This window comes from Scomber scombrus, chromosome 9, assembly GCF_963691925.1.
Source record: "Scomber scombrus chromosome 9, fScoSco1.1, whole genome shotgun sequence".
Classification (NCBI taxonomy): domain Eukaryota; kingdom Metazoa; phylum Chordata; class Actinopteri; order Scombriformes; family Scombridae; genus Scomber; species Scomber scombrus.
Genome location: NC_084978.1, coordinates 11236435 through 11255719, shown reverse-complemented (window position 1 = coordinate 11255719; position 19285 = coordinate 11236435). Strand labels below are relative to the sequence as shown.

Genomic DNA, 19285 nt, shown 5'->3' with positions numbered 1-19285 from the left:
TTCAGACCAAAAGCGTCTGACGCGAATTGAGCAGAAAGTCCACATAGAAAATGAATGTAAATGGCGCGATCACACACGATTTTATATCAGGCGGCGCGAATGAAACATCTGAAGCGAATGAATGAATGAGTGAATGAATCAAGCGTCTGAAGCGGCGCGAATAAAGTTGGAAAATTTGAACTTTTCAGGCGGCATCGCGCCGCGACATCCAATCAGCGGCGAGTTTCTCCCGACGTCACAAGCGCGAATGAAGCGAATGAAGCGATGATCCAAAAATGTATATTTATGATCAAGCGGCGCGATAGAGGCGATTCAAGCGATTTTTTCGCGTCAGACGCTTATGGTCTGAACGCAGCTTTGGGGTTGGGTATAGGACCTATACTATAGGTACTCAATACCTTTTAAAGGTATCAACCCAAATAAATCGATCCCATCAAACGATACCCGCAATTGATCCTTTTTGCACCCAGAGCTAGAAAATATGACTATTTGTATGGACTTGCTCACAGTCAATCAACACAAGCGTTCGATTTAATGCGACATGTGATTGACCACTGTAACTGCAGCTACAACTCGTCTGTGGCGGTGAAGTCGTGGCGAATTTGAGTTAGCAAGCTTAGCAGTTCAGCAGCCAAGATGCCACCTAGACGCAAAGTATTGGCTACACGACACACCTGTTACACCAAATGAAAGCAAGTGCACAAAATGTGTAATGGGTATCGAAAAGTACTCAGTTGGTATGAGTATCACTTTAAGGGTACTTGGATTGGTATTGGTATTGTCATTTTTTAAATGATACTCAGTTCTGGTCATGGTGAAGCTGTTTAAGGCACGCCCCCAAAAAATCCTGAACATAGACAATGAAAAAAACGACGCCACAATTCAGAAACTCCATATTTCTGTCAATTTACATACTTTCAGTAATTTTTTCCCCTGACATATATTATGTTTTTTTTTTTTTTTAAAGAACTGCTGATTTTCCTTTAATAATTCTTCCACCGCTGCTCTGTAGTGTTCTCCTCCTGACACGTTTCACCACCAGGGGGCAGACTGCGGCACCGGCTCACCGCTGAGGTCGACTTTAAGAAGTGCTTCCGGCTTCGTCCTTCCTCTTTCCTTCGGCATCGGGACGCAGCCATGGTACGAAATTCCTACACGGATATTTTTTTGTACAATCTATCGCAATCTTGTCGATTAAATAATAAGTAAAGCATCCAATTGTTTCAGATATGTTAACAATCTTAAGTTGCACGCTGCGGTGGTGTTATTGTCCAGCTTGTGCTCATTTTTACGATGTTTAATAGTTGATTATCGATGTGTGCTGTTTTCTGGTGTAGCGACCCTGAAACTGGCCTCGCTTTAAAGGCTTATATAACACCAGTGCCACTTAAAGTAGCTCTTATGACAAACAATAGTCTATTAAGAGTCAAATTGTTGCTGTGCCACATGTTAACACTCATATTTAACAACTACATCGATGTTATAAATGCTTCAATGCTAACGGTGGCTAACTCGAAGCTACAATGTGTAGCACCATGTTTTTATTCACCCATTGATCTGGTTGGAGGTGGATGTAAGAGTTGTCCAGATTTTTTTGTTACATATATTCAAGTTGATGCAGAGTTTGTCACCTTTTTTTGTAGTTTCTCGCAAATGTTGGTCCGTGGTTCGTTAGCACCGGTTATCAATTTGTTAGCATTGTTAGAAAATATGTAGCAGGATTAAATATTTTCCTATGAAACTGATTATCACCACGCCTTCAAGTCTAAACATTATTTGGACAACGTTTCAACCATAAGTAGACCTTGGTCAGTCCAAAATGCTTGTAAAATGGAAATGACGTGTTTTTGTCTTTTTAGGCATGGCCCTCGTGTTCCTGCTCTTTTTGGTGCACTTTATTGAATCAAGTGTTTTGAGATGTGTCATTCTGGGCAGGCTGTATGGTTAACCTCACCTGTCCTCACAGAGCTTTCCAGCCAATTGGTGTGCATGGATCTTTAATTACAGGGCGTTTTCCCCCCATTTTTATAAGCATCACTTGTTGAAGATCCAAGTACGAGTGAAATGTTTCCCTGGTTAAATTTTGTGGCTTGGAGCAAGTGTGCACAAGTTGTGATTACTGCCTTTCATCTCACGTTTTCCCTGTTAGTCCAGGAGGTTGAGAGATTTCACTGATATATTAAGTATTTCATGTTTGCTCAAATTTTTCTCTCCCGTTTTATTTTTTATTAAAGGTGAACGTCCCGAAGACCCGCAGGACCTACTGCAAGAAGTGCAAGAAGCACCAGCCTCACAAAGTTACCCAGTACAAGAAGGGAAAGGATTCCCTCTATGCACAGGGTGAGCTGATTGTGCTTGAGTTGAACTTGATTGTGTTTTTGAGAGAATTTTTAGCTGTTTCACGACATGTAGCTAAACTACAATGGTTTCTGCAGGTAAGAGGAGATACGACAGAAAGCAGAGTGGTTACGGTGGACAGACAAAGCCTATTTTCCGTAAAAAGGTAAGCACAATGTGTGGTAAAATCAGCATCAGCATTTGTGTGTGAGAGAAATCGGACATCAGTAACACTAGATTATTTTCAGGCTAAGACAACAAAGAAGATTGTGTTGAGGCTCGAGTGCGTAGAACCCAACTGCAGATCCAAGAGAATGCTGGCAATCAAGAGATGCAAGCACTTTGAGTTGGGTGGTGACAAAAAGAGAAAGGTAAGAGTCACTGATGTGTCTACATTTGCATTCCTACAGTGTGTACACTGTTTCATGGGTGCTTCAATGCTGTCTGAACTGTATAATTTGGTGTCTGAGGTCAAAATCAATGCAGACTGCCCCCAAAAATCCTTCAAAATCTGCTTGATGTGTTTATGCAGTTAGTTTACCTAAACTTGCTTGATTTAGTATGGTGTAATTATGTATTGCATATTCTGAATCTTATCAATGCACTTTTTCCTAAAATCCATTGATGGTCATATCTTGACAGTTCACTTCAGTTGTCTTTTAATGCTGACATCCTGCTGAGGACAATTTAACATTGAAATGATCAGGAAAAACACATTTGGTTAACTTGGTAGCTGCCAAATGATGCATAATTTCTCTAGAAAATGCCAACTATATAGTTAACTAGGCTATTTATTTTTGATTTGGTATATAATTGGCATTTTAACAACTTTGTGTTTAAATAAAATAAGATCAGTGGCAGGACCTAACAAAATAAGTCAAGTCAAACTTTATAAAGCACATTTAAAAACAACCTCAATTGAACCAAAGTGCTGTACCGTTATTAAAATACAATATAATCATACACAAATATAATAATAAATAGGAAGGAATAGTAAGAGCTCAATTTAAAAAAAATAGTAAAAGTAAAGCTAAAAATACCAGAAAATAAAAAGCCAAGGAGAAAAGATTTCAGCAGTGTTTTCAGAAGTGACAATGAGAATCAGTATAGAGAACAGGACATTAATACTGCATTAGTCCATTTTATCAGTGCTGTTAGCAGTGTAGTCATCCATTAATTGTAACTGATCCATGTGACTGAAGCTGTAAAACATGATGGCCAAAAGGTGTTGACCTAAATTGATGGTATTTAAAAAAAAAAAAAAAAAAAAAAAAAAAAAAAAAAAAAAAAAAAAAAAAAAAAAAAAAAAAAAAAAAAAGCTTTTACATCTGTTGAGTTGGACTTTGTGTTTCATATACACATTGTGCACTGCTCAAACACGGGAGACAAAAATCTCTGAAGCAATAAGATGTAGTCAGTGACTAACTCAAAAGTAGCTAGTCGAGTGTAACCTTCCAAAGGCGTTTTTTGTCTTTAGATCTTGGGTTGGTTTGCATTTTAGTATTTATATAGTAATATTATTCTGGCCAACCATTTCATATATTTAATATTTATACTCATCTTTTAGGTCTTGTCCAAATGTTTTTTTCCACCGTCGAATTGATACCACAATGACATTAAAACAAAATTACAGATTCTCTGCCAATCAAGTTGCTCCCCTGATGCTGCATCTAAAATCTTCTTAACTGAAAATCTGCTAGATTTGTAACACATTTGTAGATTAACTGCAGGAAGTGCACACATGATCAGTGTCATTTTGTCCACTGGTCAAACGCCACTCAAATAACATTGTTTTATGGACTGGTGAATGAAGCAAATCTACCAGCCACTTGCAGCCACTGCATTTTTTTAAATTATCAGTGTTTGTGTTAAAGTGGTTTCATTGATTTTGACAAATGCCTGTAGTGGTGTAAGGGAGTGGATTTCAGTGAAAAATTTGGTCTTTATTTGGTCAAACCCATAAAGGTTAATGTAGGTTAGGATGTAAGAATGTATCACTTAAAAAAAAAAAAAAAAAAAAAAAAAAAATTAGTGTACACAGTGTACAATGGGAGGAAATGACAGTAGCATGTCCGTCTAATTGGTTTACAGATGTTATAGTTGACGATTATACATTTTGATGTAGAGATAAGCAAACAAACTTGAAGATGCCTGCTCAAAAATTGTTGAAAAACACAGTACTGTTTCATCATCAACTATAACTTCGTAGTGATTATGGTTCATTTTTGTTGTTTTATCATTTGAGCTACTTTTAATCAAAGGTTTCCCTCTGTTCTCTTACAGGGCCAGGTCATCCAGTTCTAAGCTGTCACCCGGTCTTCTGGATGGAGCTGTCACTATTTTCAATAAATGTCCAAACATATTTGCGTCTGACTCTTGCATTCACCTTTATTTTCACTTTGCTTATAAGACTTCTAAAATTCAGTCAAAACTCTCGATACTCATTCGATAGTCAATTCAAGTATGCATGTTTTTACAGATTTTATAAGACATGATTTAAAAGATTTCAGTAGTTTTAAGAATGTTAAAAATTGTCCCTTTTTATACATGTGCAGCCTCAGTTTTACAAAAATATACAATCTCTAAAAGAATTTCCCACATCATTAAAATTGTCTGCAGCAACAATAAACATGTTAAAAAAAAAAAATTGTTTGCAGCTAAACTAAATACTCAATTTTGTGAAGGACCCAAGGACTACAAAACAGTGGCATGCTTGTGTTTAATGATCGTGTCCTGCCAGTGCAGCTTGTGAGGCCTCTTTAAACCGCTCCTGATGGGGGTGATGGTCAGTAGAGTGGTGCCTGAAGGGTTGACTGATACCTTCACTTTGTTGTGTAGAGTCTGAACACCCATCTCCTTGTACTGAGGCAAGATCTGGGTGACATTACACTGTGGGTCACACATTTTCCAGCTAGGAAACACACTGATGAAAAACCCTCGTGCACCACCTATCTCCTGTCTGTTTAGCACAGCGACAGCCATCCTGTTATTAGACAGCAGCCTCTCCCACACTTCAAAACTGTCCACCTATGGGATAAAGTTATTTCTGGTCAGTTCCACCACTTTGATATAGCTCACATTTATCAATTTAATCAACATCATTGGCATCAAGTCTGGGTTTTGTGACATTTAGCACTTCTACCGAGGAGCTAAATGCACCATAAATGCTGACAGCTGTTATTCCAGAAGGTGACCATGCTTTGTGTCACCTCACACCCACCTTGGCAGTGCGGTATCCCTGCTTGCCCAGTGGATCCTGGCTAATGGCGATGATGTGTCTGTTCTGCAGCAGCTCTTTGGAGCGGGGACAAATGTCCCTCAGATCATTAGACATGAGCAGAGGGGCTGCCATGATGGTCCAGAGCGCCATCTGAGACTCCTGCTGGTCATGACTCAGGCCAAAGTTCCCGATCACAAGCTAGGAAAATACATTGGTGTCATAAATATGTAGATAACGAGGCAAATTAGTCTCACTGATAACATGCATTTTATCAACAGCTTACTGTAAGAGGATATTTTCTTTTTTTTAAGTGTTGCATTATGAAGGGATCTACTAATGGCCAGTATGAACAGGAGGAATGATTACAGCAAGAAAAAATGCTACAATGTACACGTGGGTACATAAACAACTGTTTTAAGACACCTGAGAAAATGTGATCTTGAACATGATGCTTTTTCCATAAAAGTAATGTTTATAATGAAATGTTTGCTTGTGGAAATCCTACTGTTTCATAACTGGCATGAACAAGAATATAAATACAAGTAAGGTGTTAAAAATTTTAAAGTAAAAGTTTGTCATTTTGGGAAATTTGTGCAACAGGTTGTGTTTCTCTTCTGTTTTATACATATAATTACAGTGATTGTGTTGGGCTCAGTACTGTCAATACATCCAGTGTTGACAATCAGCTGCTGTTCCGTTATCTTGCTACTTTGACTAAACACCCTTTGTAGACATTCTTTCAAATCAGCCAGCTGCAGGAAGTAGTTTCATATTAACTCTACAGGTATGAGAGAGGTATTGATTTTTTCATCTAACTTGGCAAGAAAACGTATTCCCCAAAATGTTTCTGACCTCCACTTCAGAAACAAAGCAGCACTTCAAAATGCGTCACTTGGGAAGTGATTCATTAAGTTTTATAAAATAATAATAATGCTGCTTTTGCATTTGAATGCTACTGGTGCATAGCTGCTGGTTCTTGGTGCTTAGTTTGAGGTCAAAGCGTGTATAAGAGCTTAAGTAGAGCAGAGTACCATATCAGGGTCATTCCAGCCCCCAGGGCCAGCCGAGGGGACGATGACATCCTGATGAGCAGCAGTCCAGTCCAAGATGGACTTGATGCTGCTCCATGAGTCGTACACGTCAGCGAAGTTGCGCCAGTGGTTACATGTCTCTCGAATGGCTGTGTAGTTAGGCTGCAGGCAAAAAAATGCTCCTTTTATGTAGTATAACATGATGTATGGCACAGTATCATCATGCCATTGATCATTAGCATTGAAAATAATGTAGTTACTCATTGTCGAGTTAAGTGCTGTTGGTACATTTCAGGAAGTAAATAGCACAATGATAAAGTAGTGAATGCTGACACAAAGACAAACAAATTCTCTCTCACCTGATTAAAAGGCCATTCATACAAAGGCCACTCACAAGAGTAGAGGATACTTTTCCCAGTTTTGTTCAGTGCTTTTGACATGTTCACATACCCTTAAACAAAACAAATATTTGTTAGTTAGAATAAACTTTTAACATGATGTCCAAATCATTAATATTTAGATATAATTTTGAAGTTAAATAGCACAAAATTTGATTATTTACATATACATCAAAAGGCCTTTATAAGATTTGCTTGCACCACAATTACACTGTACAATGATTTCCAAAAAGCACACACATTGCACTACACAGCAATAATAAGGGACAGGTTACTGTACACAGAGGGTGGTGTTGCTATGTTCAAAAAAATGTACATTCTGAATTAAAAGTCACCTTCCCCCAGCAAAGTCCAGTCCATAAAGCAGCCATCAAATTTGAGCAGATCCACATCCCAGTCAGCAAAGGTCTGAGCATCTGTCTCATAGTAACCCAGACTGCCTGGGTATCCAGCACAGGTGTTTTTTCCAACATCTGCATAGATACCCAGCTTCAGTCCTTTTGAATGGACCTAGAAGTAGGGACATCCTTTAGTATAATAATTCAATTCATATACTTCAACAGTATGGACTCCACTTATTTTCTGAATGTAGTGATTCAGTACCAGCAGGTGGCGATGTGGCACAGCTAACAACCTACTGCCGCTGTTACAGGGAACGGCTCTGCCTTAGACCTTGTGGGTCTGAATATATCTCCCTTTTTAGCTGCCTGTGTTAGAAACAAAGCTGTCAAAGTGGTCTCAAACTGAGAATGCCTCTTGCTCTATTGCAGCAGTCTGTAGCAAAGAGACTCCTATCTGACACAATATATGCCTACTTATCCCCCTTAGTGCCAGGTACTGATTTTGTATGAGAATGAAATCTGAAACCCGGGTTCCACATCTGGTCCTTTTCCTCTTCATTATGTAAATTATTTCAGATCAGCTCGGATGGATGTATAATGAATATGTAATCTGACTACGTAATCACTTTTATGCCTAGAGTTATTTAGCCAGAGGTTCCCAAACTTTTCATTTGACAATGATTTGAAAGTTGATCCGCATTGTACCACAGATCGGACAACACCTATGGACTCTTATCTGCGTCAATTATAAAACACTGTATAATGTCTATAATGAAGCAAAAAGAGAGGAAATGTAATGAAAACAGTCATTTTAGTGCATATCCTCCTTTTGCTTTCATTCCAGGGAGTGAAATAACTGAAATAAGAGTATTTTTCACTTTCTTTAAGTCTCCCTCAAACCTAGTCTCTCTTTGATGTCTATGGAGGAATTATGGCGCTAATACTATATTCACATCCTGAGTCTTCAAGCCTCTTTTTTTACCCACTGCTCACATAGTCGGCCAGTTTCTTGATGCCCCCCGGGAATCTTTTAGGGTCTGCCTGCAGGCGGCCCTGGGCATCGCGCTGGTGGGAGGGCCAGCAGTCATCGATGCAGACGTACACGTAACCGGCGTCTTTCCAGCCCTCCTTCACCATCACATCAGCCATCTGCATGTACAGACGTTCACTGCCAAGGCAACAGGAGGAGACAGGCGGGGCCGATAGTATCTGTTAGATGCCAGTGTTCAATGTCATGCACAAGAGCAACATGGTAGACACAAATACACATTAAAGAAAAGGAAAGGCAGTTTTTGTTATTGCTCATTGTAAACTGTTATAAAACAATAACATGTAAACCCATAGGCTGAAATTTGGTGCGTGTAACACTTTGTTGGAAAGAAGTCTCTTGCCAGAACATGATTTTGCACAATACTGCTGATTAGGGCTGCAAATAATTATGATTTGCAATTCAGAAAGTGGTGAAAAACGTTGATCACTGTTACTCAAAGGCCAGCTTGTTGTCTTGTTTTGTCTTGACCAACAGTCCATAACACGAAGATGATCAGTTTACTATCTATGAGAAAATATTCACATTTAAGTGGCTGGAATAAGAGAATCATTGTATTTTTCTTTAAAATTAAAGACTCAAAATGATTAGTCGATTATTAAATTAGTTTAATTTCTGTTGATCAAACTATTGCAAGCTACTGCTGATATACTCTGCATTCATTAAAGGGTAACACGAAAGGTTAAATATATATGACTTATATATGATGATATATGACTTATATATCTCATAATCATGGAAAAATCATGGATTTAGAGATGAGACTGACCTAAGTCAAGTGTTTCATCTGCAACATAGTAATGAATTAAGGTCTGTGTCTGTGTGATATAATGTTATCTACACAGTTTTAGAGCTGAAACAATTGGTGGTTTCATTGATTAGATACTCTACTGAAAATTAATGTGTTATATTTTGATAATTCATTTTTCATTTCAGTTACACTTGTTGGTTCCAGCTGATTAAATCAGAGGACTTACTTCGACTTGTCTTACATTTTAGTAAAAGGATTATCTTTGTGCTTTGGACTGTTGGTCAGACTTTAAAGGCTTCAACTTGTGCTCTAAGAAATTGAGATTAATTGAATAAAGTAATCAGCAGATTAATCACTACTGAAACTAATCGCTGCAGGCCCACACAGTTTCCCTTTGTCTTAGTTTCTCTTTTCTGATTTTGTCTTTTAAAACATTGTCTCACATTCCTGATTCCATTTTTTCCATCCATTGAAATGACTATTACCGTTTAACTTGTGCTCACACATTTATGTTCCTTGTTTAGAAAATGCTTTGCCATTATATATATGTTATTGGACTATTGGATAACTTCAATATCTCCACTATCAATATCTCCTCGTTGACTCAAACCAAAGAGGAAATAAAGGCATATTAAATCAGAACGTCACCAAGATCCTGTCTCTTCAAATATCATTAGCTGTCATAATCACGTGTTTTTGTTGCCATAGTTTCTGAATTATGAGATAAAGATCTTATAATTCTGACACATCAGTCAATGATGTCTTCATTACAAAACTGCAGCTATGTCATAACCATGAGGCTATGACAATGATCATCAGTCATGGAAAAACTCCAAACCTTCACTTAAATACAAGTACCAATACTACAGTGTAAAAATGCTCTGTTACAAGTATAGGTATGGCATTTCAAATTCTACTTTAAGTACATATACTTAAAGTATCAAAGGTAAAAGTGCTAATTTTGTAGAAAATGGCGTGTCACTGATATATTAATAAATACTGTATTATTAGATTGTTAATACTGATACATTTGGGTTTTTTAATGATTAATGGAGAAGGAAAAGAAAAGCAGCATTCTGCAACTCAAATAGTTGCAGTTAGATGAGGCTGAGAAGGTAAAAGGCCAGTCGCTTGTCTATTGAGGGGCATAGAGCAGTGAATAGGTGGCAGCTTGCTCTGAGGCTGCATATTTTGTTGCTTGTTGCTTGGCTTAGTTTTGCTGATTTTTCCTAATTTTTACCTCTGTTTCGTTAATATTTTTTGGTTAGAAATATCACTTTTTTGTGCACGTAGTCTGGTCTGCTGACATTATTTTTGCAACATGAAACAAGCAACGCACCTCAATTGTACAACATAAGAACATAAATATGCTTAAATAAATGTACTTATTCATACTAACTGTTCAGTGCATTCTCATAATTATGAAATAGGTAATTAGTCACAATCTTATCACAAGAAAGTTTCTGATTTTGTCTTGTTGAAAGCTATGTGTGCTTTTGTAGATTAATTACCTCAACCAGTTAGTTTAATCTCGTTTTTACATATGATTGTTTTATGTTGTTGTGCTTTTTGTTGACGATATGATGATTATTGTTGACAGTGCTGGCTATAACCTATGTATTAGGAAAGGAGGCTAGAAGAGACAAAAGGGAGTAAGTGTTGCTTTCAAACCCACAAATATGTATCAGGTTGTGCAGAATCACAGCTCTGTTGACTCCTACCTGATGCAGTTATTAGGGTCCGTGTCACAGTCGAGATTACACATGAATCTCTCCCAGTGCAGCCAGCCCATAGTGGGTTTAAGCGCCAAACCATTGTCCAAGGCTTCAACAACAGGACGGATTAACACCAACACTGCGAGGAGAAACGCAGCTCTGCACATTGTTACTGTTTAAAATCGACCACACAGCAAACACAGTGACAATACCCGGCTGTGTTTTTGTATCCAAATCTATTTCCTCCTCCCCGAACGTGATCAGCCCTCTTCCTGAATGATTGACATGAATCTGGACCAATGAAATCAAAATGCGTTTGTAATTGTCCAATGGTGTCTCACCCGGAGTCCCTTACAAACTAGCGCCAAGAGCAACTGCCAGAGTCAGGTGAAAATATAAAGAAGTCAGCTGACATGGCATGACAGGGTAATATAATAACACCGATACAACAAAAACTAAAGCAATACATTCATGCAAATTCACTGTTAACAAAATGGAAATAGTACAACCCCTTAAATAATAAACTTTTAAATCCATATAAGGACAAAAATGAACATAAAATACCTTAAGTACACTGTAAATTGTAATTTTTGAGAGACATGGGAGGATTAACCTGCTTGATGGTTTCCCCACAGTTACTCCTCCTGTCTGTGATGTGCAGTATCCATCAGAAGAGACAATCTACGAATGGTAAGACAAAATACAGCTCTCACAAAGTTAGTTGAACATGAATGATAGAATAAAAAAGAAGTAAAAATATATTCTAAGTGAGAAAGTGTTAAAATATATTGTACAAGATGTTGACTAGGGATGTTCAAATGTTAACAGTTTAAACCGTATAAACAGTACATCTGCAAATGTAATGTTGGATGTGATGGTTTCACAGATGTGCAAATAGTGACATTTTTACAAAAAAGATGAAAAGTAGAAGGCACTCTTATGGCAAAAAGTTTAAAAGTGATACAAATAAGCTTTGTGTGGGTTGTACCTCAGGACAAGTAATGTCCATGTTTTGAGGGTTTCACCGTGAAATAGCAATCTGAGTAAAGGTTTTTAAACTCTTTGGCAGAAGAGTGCCTTAGTCCTTTCTTTTTTGGTCCCCTACCAAAGAGCATCTTCATTACACTTGTTTGAACTTCCAAGTACTCTGGACCTTCTCTTTCTGAAGTGACATTTCACATTGATCTAACGGTAAGTGTCTGTCCATAGGCAGGATAAAAGTGTGAGAATAAAACTGTCCACATACATCACCCTAAGTTTGCTGTGTGATAAATGTATTAAAGACGTATTAATTTAGGAAAAGACACCATGTGAGCACAGTGTCCGATGAAAGAGTAATGATTTTAATGACACTTGGAGACTTGTGACCATTGAGAGGTTGCCAGGCAACCAGCAGAAAAGTTGTTTTTACACTTTGTTTGTTTAACAATGCCTGCTGGCTGCTGCTTTATAGTTAACACACAGATATGAGAGTGGTATAGATGATCTCATTAAAGTCTTGGCAAGAAAGCAAACAAGCAGCGAGAAGTCAAATTAATGCTTTAATATTAGATTTTGATCCAGAAACCTGCTTGAAAACACTTTGAGATCAGGAAATAAAGTAAAGCAGAACTCACCTAACAACCTCTATTATGTCAGTATACTTTTATTATGTATGTATATTGTGCTTTAGTGGAGCATATTCCTCCCAGTAAAGTAGCAATTAGCCAGTTGCCCGCTTTGCTTCATGGATAAAAGCCCCAATAAGCCTCTTTCACAGCAAACATTTGGACTTGTCACAGCTGAAAAAGCAGAGGTGTTACTAATAACATTAACAAAGGCTTTGTTCTCTTCAAGTGTCCAAGTAAGCCGTGACAGTGAGCCAATGAGCCAGCATGTACAAGACCAGGACTCTGGCATCTCTTCAGTAAAAATAGGCCTATAGGAAAAGTGCTAAATATAGTGATTTTTACATACTAAGGGGTAGATTGAGGCTGTATACATAAAAAAAAAAATCTTGTGCCCAAAATAAAGCCACATTTTATATGTCAGATCCTCATTTCTTAGAGAAAAACCTCAGTAGACATCCTAGATATCTATTTGTATATGCTCTCCAACAGACACTAAGAATGAAAGAAAATGGCCCAATTTACCCCACTGTTCCCTGAGGAGGCTGGCTAATCAAAAATGCCACACACGCTATCAGCAATAATGTAGGACTACGTACATATCGACGCTGCTTCAAGCTGTTTATTAGCTCTGGATCCAGTAATTTGTCTGGTGCTGACGCTAAATGAATTAAAGATAGGTTTCTTAATTCAGCCGTAAACGGACACCCTGCTACAGAACCAAATTAATCCAGGACGTTTTTGCTTTTGCAATTGTCACAGATCTTCTCACACACGCAGAGAGAGTGATGAGTTTTGCTTGTTATTTTGCCGTTTTGTAGAAGTGTAAGAAGACAGGTTGCTAATCGAGCTATTTTTTGGTGGAGCATGCAGAGCTCACCTACGGTACAAAACCGCTGAAATTTTATAGAGCTGACACTATTTAAAGCAGCAGTGAATCACCTTATAAGACCTTGCTCTGATCTTGCTCCTGAGTCCTGACACACTCTGGTATTGCTGTGCCTTGATGATCTCTGGTGTCCTCAATATTGAGAGGAGTCAAAACAAACGAGGCAGCATTCAGGAGTTGGGACAAACCCAGATTATGACAATAATCCTGATCACCACTGCTGGCTGTATGTGAAAAGGGAGCATTAATGACCACAAAACCTGACCTTTCAGGGAAATGTCAAGGGTGCCTATTTCAACCCCTAAACATTATCAAAGGCTTCACCCAGGGACAGGCCTGATACAAACAATTTGTCACTTGCTATAGTTCATATCAGTGCCAGTGAGCAAAGCCGTTGAGGCTCTAAATGTCAGATTTCAATTTGACTCACCCCCCTGCTGATGGATGGACCAATCCAGCTCACTTGAATACATTTTTTCATTCAAAAAATTGGATCTCACCCACTGTCATGATAGAGACCCTTGTTGTTTTTTTTCCACAGGGCTGCATAAAAAGAGCAGTGTGCCTCTATCTGTACATTGGTTAATTGAGATTGTTGACAGATGGGCAGCCCCATGTTTGCTGTCTGATTTATGGCTCCCCAGAGCTTCGACACCAATCCATCGTGTTCTTTTCTTCACCACTGTCATATAATTGAAGAGACTGTCATGGCTGACTTATGTTGGCAACTTTGTTATGAAGTGTGTGGGGATGAAATGAAAGGCATCCTGCCAAGGAGTTGCATTATTGTATTGATCTATAGAGACAGGTGGCAGAGCTAGCAAATGTCATCAGAAAGTTGTGCCTCCATAAATACAACATCTAACACTATATGGCTTACAGAGTGGAAAGTAATTTATTGTTGTGCATTGAGCTGCTTAAGTTGTTTATCCGACTGTCACATAAGGCTATATGTGCTGATGTTGCTGCTTTAATTAGGCCCCAGTTGAACTGAGTATGTCCGAAATGGTTTCTAGAGCGGGAGCTTGTGACCTGTAAATTACTTTGTTAATTGATTAAATTATTGTGTAGTTCAGCAGATTTTTTAAAACACTTCTGTCTGAAATCTTTAGGTTGAATCCATCTGGGGATATATGGCAGGCAGATTGAATATACTGTATGTATAAGGTTTCACTTGACTCTCTTTAATTACACTTTAGACATCTGCAGATGCATTTGGGGCTTAATTGCAATACATTAAGATATTGCCAATTATAATCTAACTTGTAAGAAGGATAATTCAAGATATCTCTAAATAGATTTAAAAGATCTAAATGATGTTACAGATATCATCATGACATTTATAATTCATTATTGGGTGTGATTACACACTCACTAGTATCCCTGTCATAATCAGGTTTTTAGAGTGTCGCTTATTCCGATACCGAGAAACCTGGATATACCTGCTGGAGTGCTCTGATAGAAATCAGGATACTGTGACATGCAAACACTGTTTTGAGGTTTCTAATGACTCAGCCATGCTCACATGCATTGTCAAGTAGTAGTCAGTCAGTAAAATAAAAAAATATGATGCTGATATTAATGGAAACTCTGACTTAAGTAATGCAGCTTCTAAATTGTGTGGTCACTCAAGCTGTGGAGTCTGCTGGTAAATGCAGTAGAGTTTAGTGCTCATCCTCATCTGCAGAGGTAACTCATTTGATATATAAAGTAGTGGTGGAGATGTTAAGGAGTCAAAACACATCTGCACAATGCATGAATAACCAGTTTTCTCTCTGTGCCAAGTAAACAGGATGAGTTTCAAAATCAGGATACTAATATGCATGTTAATACACTCAGAGGAGATCCACAATACAGATATCTGCAACTCATTCATGTCTGGACAAATTTTAATTTAAAATATGATTATATATTATTATTAGATATAATTTTATGACCATTCTAAATTAAAATGTAATTTAAGTTATCACTAATTACATTCTTACTAGTAAGAAGGAATCATTAGTTTGTATGGACATTCAAAACTGATCTTTAATTACACTTTCAGTGGTTCATTTATACTAGTCAAAGAGTAATTAGAGATACCTTAAATATTTGGCTACATGAATTGTGGATATATTCAATGTGACACCCAATGAAATTTATATATGATAAACCCATTTTCCAGTGGCTATGTTAGAGTGAATGTTAGTAGTGAAGTGTTTCTGGTGATTTAATTTTCTTTGCCAAGGCGCTCACAGCTGGGAAGCATGTAGTGCAAGAAACGATATATTTCTCAGTTATTTCTGAGGCAGATTGCATCTCTCTCAACTCACAGAGGGGGGCCACAGTGTGTTGTATCAACAATAGTGTTCATAATGCAGTTGCTACATGCACTGATTTCACAACAGATTGAGACATTTTGAGCAGGGAAAAGGTCTCATCTACTCACTCTACTCCACTTAATTTAATCAGCTCATTAAAGAGTCTCTCCTAAGTGATGTTCTGTCTGTCTCTGATGAAATATTTGACATTTGACACATAAACAGGCAGGGAGTGAATGTACTTTAAGATGTAGAATTTGTGTCACTTTAGTTTTTGCATCTCTGCAGCTCCCCTGCAGATGTTTAGGCACTGTACTGAGGGCAAGTTGTTTTTATCAATAAATCTTCAAAGTAAATTATTCACCAAATACATTATTCACCGCCTCATAGCTGAAGGGTTTAATCGAAAGAAGTACTCCTGCTCCTCGTGTTTGTTCTTTTCAGATATATTTGCTATTTAAACATTGGGAGTTTCTTCACCTAAGAGAACCAAAGAGAACCTTCAGTGTCTTCTGTTCTCATGCCAAGAGACTGTATTAAACATGTGTCACATGCCTGTCCTGTAAATTATGAACCTAATTATGATTTTACTCAGTTGCAATGTGAAAATGAGGTTCAATAATTCCCTCTTGTGATTAAATCTGAAATATTATTTCTAATGATCTGAGCAGCTCTCCCAGCTGAGAGTTACCGATCCTCAGCACAGGGTACTGCAGTATATTTTGAGAAAATCAATTTTAATAGTATAATTGATACAGTTTGTAGTCCTTAAAAGAGTCAGGGAGTACACAAAGACTGACCTTCGCTCTGGCCGCTCTTACAAAAGCACTGTGGACCTGCCAGGGCTAATCCTACCTTTGAGGAGACTTGATGATGCACGTTCTCTACAATAATTAGATAGAGCAGTGTATTGTGTGCTATAGCTGGTAAACAAAGTACATTGCAAAATCAATAACAAGCAAAGAGAGGCAGTACATTTCTGATGAATTCAATGATTTGTTTGGCTCAGTATGCAGGACGTTTTCTCAAGGATATTTTAAGGCTGTCTACTTGCCGTCTGTTTCTATCTTGTTCTCCGGCATTTATCATGTCTGTTTCTATTTAAGTCAAAGCAGATGGACGAAGGACACTTCAGATACAATTTCACTAAAAGTCTCGTGAAAAAAAAAAAAAATCATCCACTTAGCGTTTCCAGCTCAGACTTGTTGTAAAAAAAAATAAGGGCTCAGTTTAGCAGACAAATGGGAGCTACGTCATTACCAAATAAGTGAGTGATTTTTTTTTTATTGTTATATTGATTGGATAATGACTGACCTTTTTTACAAGTGATAAATGCCCCAGTGGGACACAATCATTACATTGATTTAGAAATGCTAAATGGAATATTTCAAGTTTTTTTGAAAATGTGTTTATGTATTAATTTTGGCAAGTCACCAATTCAGTACCACTTTCTAATAAGGCACCATTTTAAAATGTGTTATAAGTTGTGGCTAATAGTAAATGATGTACTAATACTATATAAATCAAATAGATGTCATTAGTAAGAATAAACTTTGAATTACCAGTTTGGGTCTGTGATAAATTCATCCTGCCTGCAGTGGTAAATATTGCAAAGTTGTTAATAAATGGATTTTAATCCAGGTGCTCCCCAGACCTTCCCCAAAAGGTAAGTGGTCTAATAGCCTAATGGTTGCTTTAATAATTGTCTTATAAATTATCTAAGTCTTTATTATCTTTATTAATGATCTTTATAAAATATTGATAGAGCCATAAGGTACTTTATTAGAAGGTGGCACCCACTTGTCTCACTTAATGATCAAATGTAAATGCGTAACTGTTTATTAGGTTGAATTGCAGTTTATTAGTAGTTTGATGTGACTAAGAAACAATTCATAAGATTTACAGGAAATTACTCTTATTCCTGCTCAGCTGCTGAATCAGGTTTTCAGCCCTCCATCACTGCCACTCATTGTGCTTCACATCATCAGTTTTGCTGAGTAAGTTCCAGACAGAGTGACCTTTATTTGGATGTTTTCTTGCTTTTAGAGTCAATAATGTCTGCAGGTTATTTATGATTACAAGTTTGTTTTTTTTACTGGGAGTACAATAACAGCCCTGGACAGTACACAAAAAGGCCATAAAGTGAGGATGACGTCAACCTTTCTCCCAGTTCAAACTCATCTTTCATGGTTCACGTGTTGCATCTGTGTAATGGATGCAGGCCTGACCTTTTTCACATAGAGATAAACTGTGATGCCAGACATGTCCCCTGCAGCCTTGATTAGCCAAATCAACCATGTACCAAGCAGCTGAAGCAATCTGAAAGCTTACACCTGTACATTGAATAGATGAGGCTTAAACTTTTACTAAAACTAAAGACCTTAAAGTTGCTCCATTGAGTACTTATCACTGAATAAAAGTAGAAGAGCAGAATCAATTTTGTCTGTTTTTTTGGGAGGGGGTGGCTGTACCTTCTGTTTAATTTTTCATTCAAGGTTGAAAATTTCAGCTTGCGTTTTCTTTGAGACGCTGCCTCTGTGTTACCTGAAGAAATTATTCTGTATAGGAGTTCAATATGTCTCAGGTTACCATGAACCTGCAAATTGATTTCTCTTGGTGTGTTTGCAGCCCGGAGCACATATTTTATTCCCTTTGCTCTTAGAGGAAAACAAATAATGGTACGCACACCATTCTACTTCTTTGTTATCACATGAAATGTATTGTTTTATTGTTCCATTCGGTGATGGAAATGAGTAATAACCTAAGGGGAGTCATATTATTCCACCTGGTCATGCAGACTGCTGCAGAGCCAAGGGAAAGGTTTTTAAAAGAGGCAGTGAGGCTGTATTTCCCCCCTTAGTTAAACCATCTTTTCTGACACTACACATGATCTTAATAGACACAAATACAAGTGTAAGTGTAACAATATAGGTTTCCTGTGAATTTTTTAAGAGCCTATACACAAGAAAACATAATCAATGGGATGCAGGATTCAGGAATTTTATGAACAGCGTCACCATGGTAACAAGGCAAGATCACTATCAGTGTGCATTCAGGAGATCCCATGATTGCAATTCCATGTCCACATTCCCATGCTCCAAACATCCCCCCATTGTTTACAGACGTGTGAAATCTCTAACATGCTAAAATGGAGGTTTCAGCTCATTACCTCTGTTACACTTGACTGGTAAGCTTTGAGACACTTGAATCAAATAGCAAAGGCATAATTGGATTCAAATGAGAATTTAACCTATTAAAATTATTTTGTGTGTGCTGGAAGATGCTAAAAAATTGTATGCTTAGCTCTTTTCATATTAAATGCTAATGAGGAATTAAATTGGTAGGTCAAAGCACAGGCTGTTCACAGCTCTTTAATTATCTGACACAGAGATTAAAGGTTGTGACTGCTATTACTCTCTGCAAAAAAATATTTCTTATATTAGCGCGTTTTTAAAAAGTTGTTTGAAGACGGGCTACTCCTACCTGGTACTGAAGATTAGAAGACCATGGGGCATCATAATTCATGTTATCTGTTTAAATTATTCAAAATAGACAAGACAAAACTGAAAAGCACAGATATTCTGGACGTCTTTGAGCTGGAATAACCTTAGGTTTTTATTACTTGACAAGATTTTCTTTTTCAGA

The 19285-nt window shown here is 37.6% G+C and overlaps 2 protein-coding genes across 2 annotated transcripts; one reads left to right on the top strand and one right to left on the bottom strand.

Moving 5' to 3' along the window:
* The first annotated feature begins 1054 nt into the window (after window positions 1-1054).
* On the top strand, window positions 1055-4699 carry rpl36a (ribosomal protein L36A). The gene is made up of 5 exons (XM_062425778.1): window positions 1055-1140; window positions 2235-2340; window positions 2436-2503; window positions 2586-2708; window positions 4621-4699. Exons 1-5 carry the CDS (start codon window positions 1138-1140, stop codon window positions 4639-4641), a joined length of 321 nt encoding a protein of 106 aa, XP_062281762.1. The 5' UTR covers window positions 1055-1137; the 3' UTR covers window positions 4642-4699.
* A 108-nt stretch (window positions 4700-4807) lies between these two features.
* On the bottom strand, window positions 4808-11057 carry gla (galactosidase, alpha). Its single transcript, XM_062425776.1, has 7 exons — window positions 10848-11057; window positions 8321-8495; window positions 7322-7496; window positions 6948-7039; window positions 6589-6750; window positions 5558-5755; window positions 4808-5364 (listed from the first exon to the last, which is right to left on the bottom strand). The coding sequence occupies exons 1-7, from the start codon at window positions 11006-11008 to the stop codon at window positions 5032-5034; spliced, it is 1296 nt and encodes a 431-aa protein (XP_062281760.1). The 5' UTR covers window positions 11009-11057; the 3' UTR covers window positions 4808-5031.
* Window positions 11058-19285: the final 8228 nt, after the last annotated feature.

Coding starts and splice junctions, on each gene's coding strand:
- rpl36a (XM_062425778.1), top strand. Junction 2,341..2,435: donor GGATTCCCTCTATGCACAGG/GTGAGCTGATTG, acceptor TGGTTTCTGCAG/GTAAGAGGAGATACGACAGA. Junction 2,504..2,585: donor AGCCTATTTTCCGTAAAAAG/GTAAGCACAATG, acceptor GATTATTTTCAG/GCTAAGACAACAAAGAAGAT.
- gla (XM_062425776.1), bottom strand. CDS start 11,008: ATGTGCAGAGCTGCGTTTCTCCTCGCAGTGTTGGTGTTAATCCGTCCT. Junction 7,040..7,321: donor CTGGACTTTGCTGGGGGAAG/GTGACTTTTAAT, acceptor GTTTTGTTTAAG/GGTATGTGAACATGTCAAAA. Junction 5,365..5,557: donor AGGGATACCGCACTGCCAAG/GTGGGTGTGAGG, acceptor TTTATCCCATAG/GTGGACAGTTTTGAAGTGTG.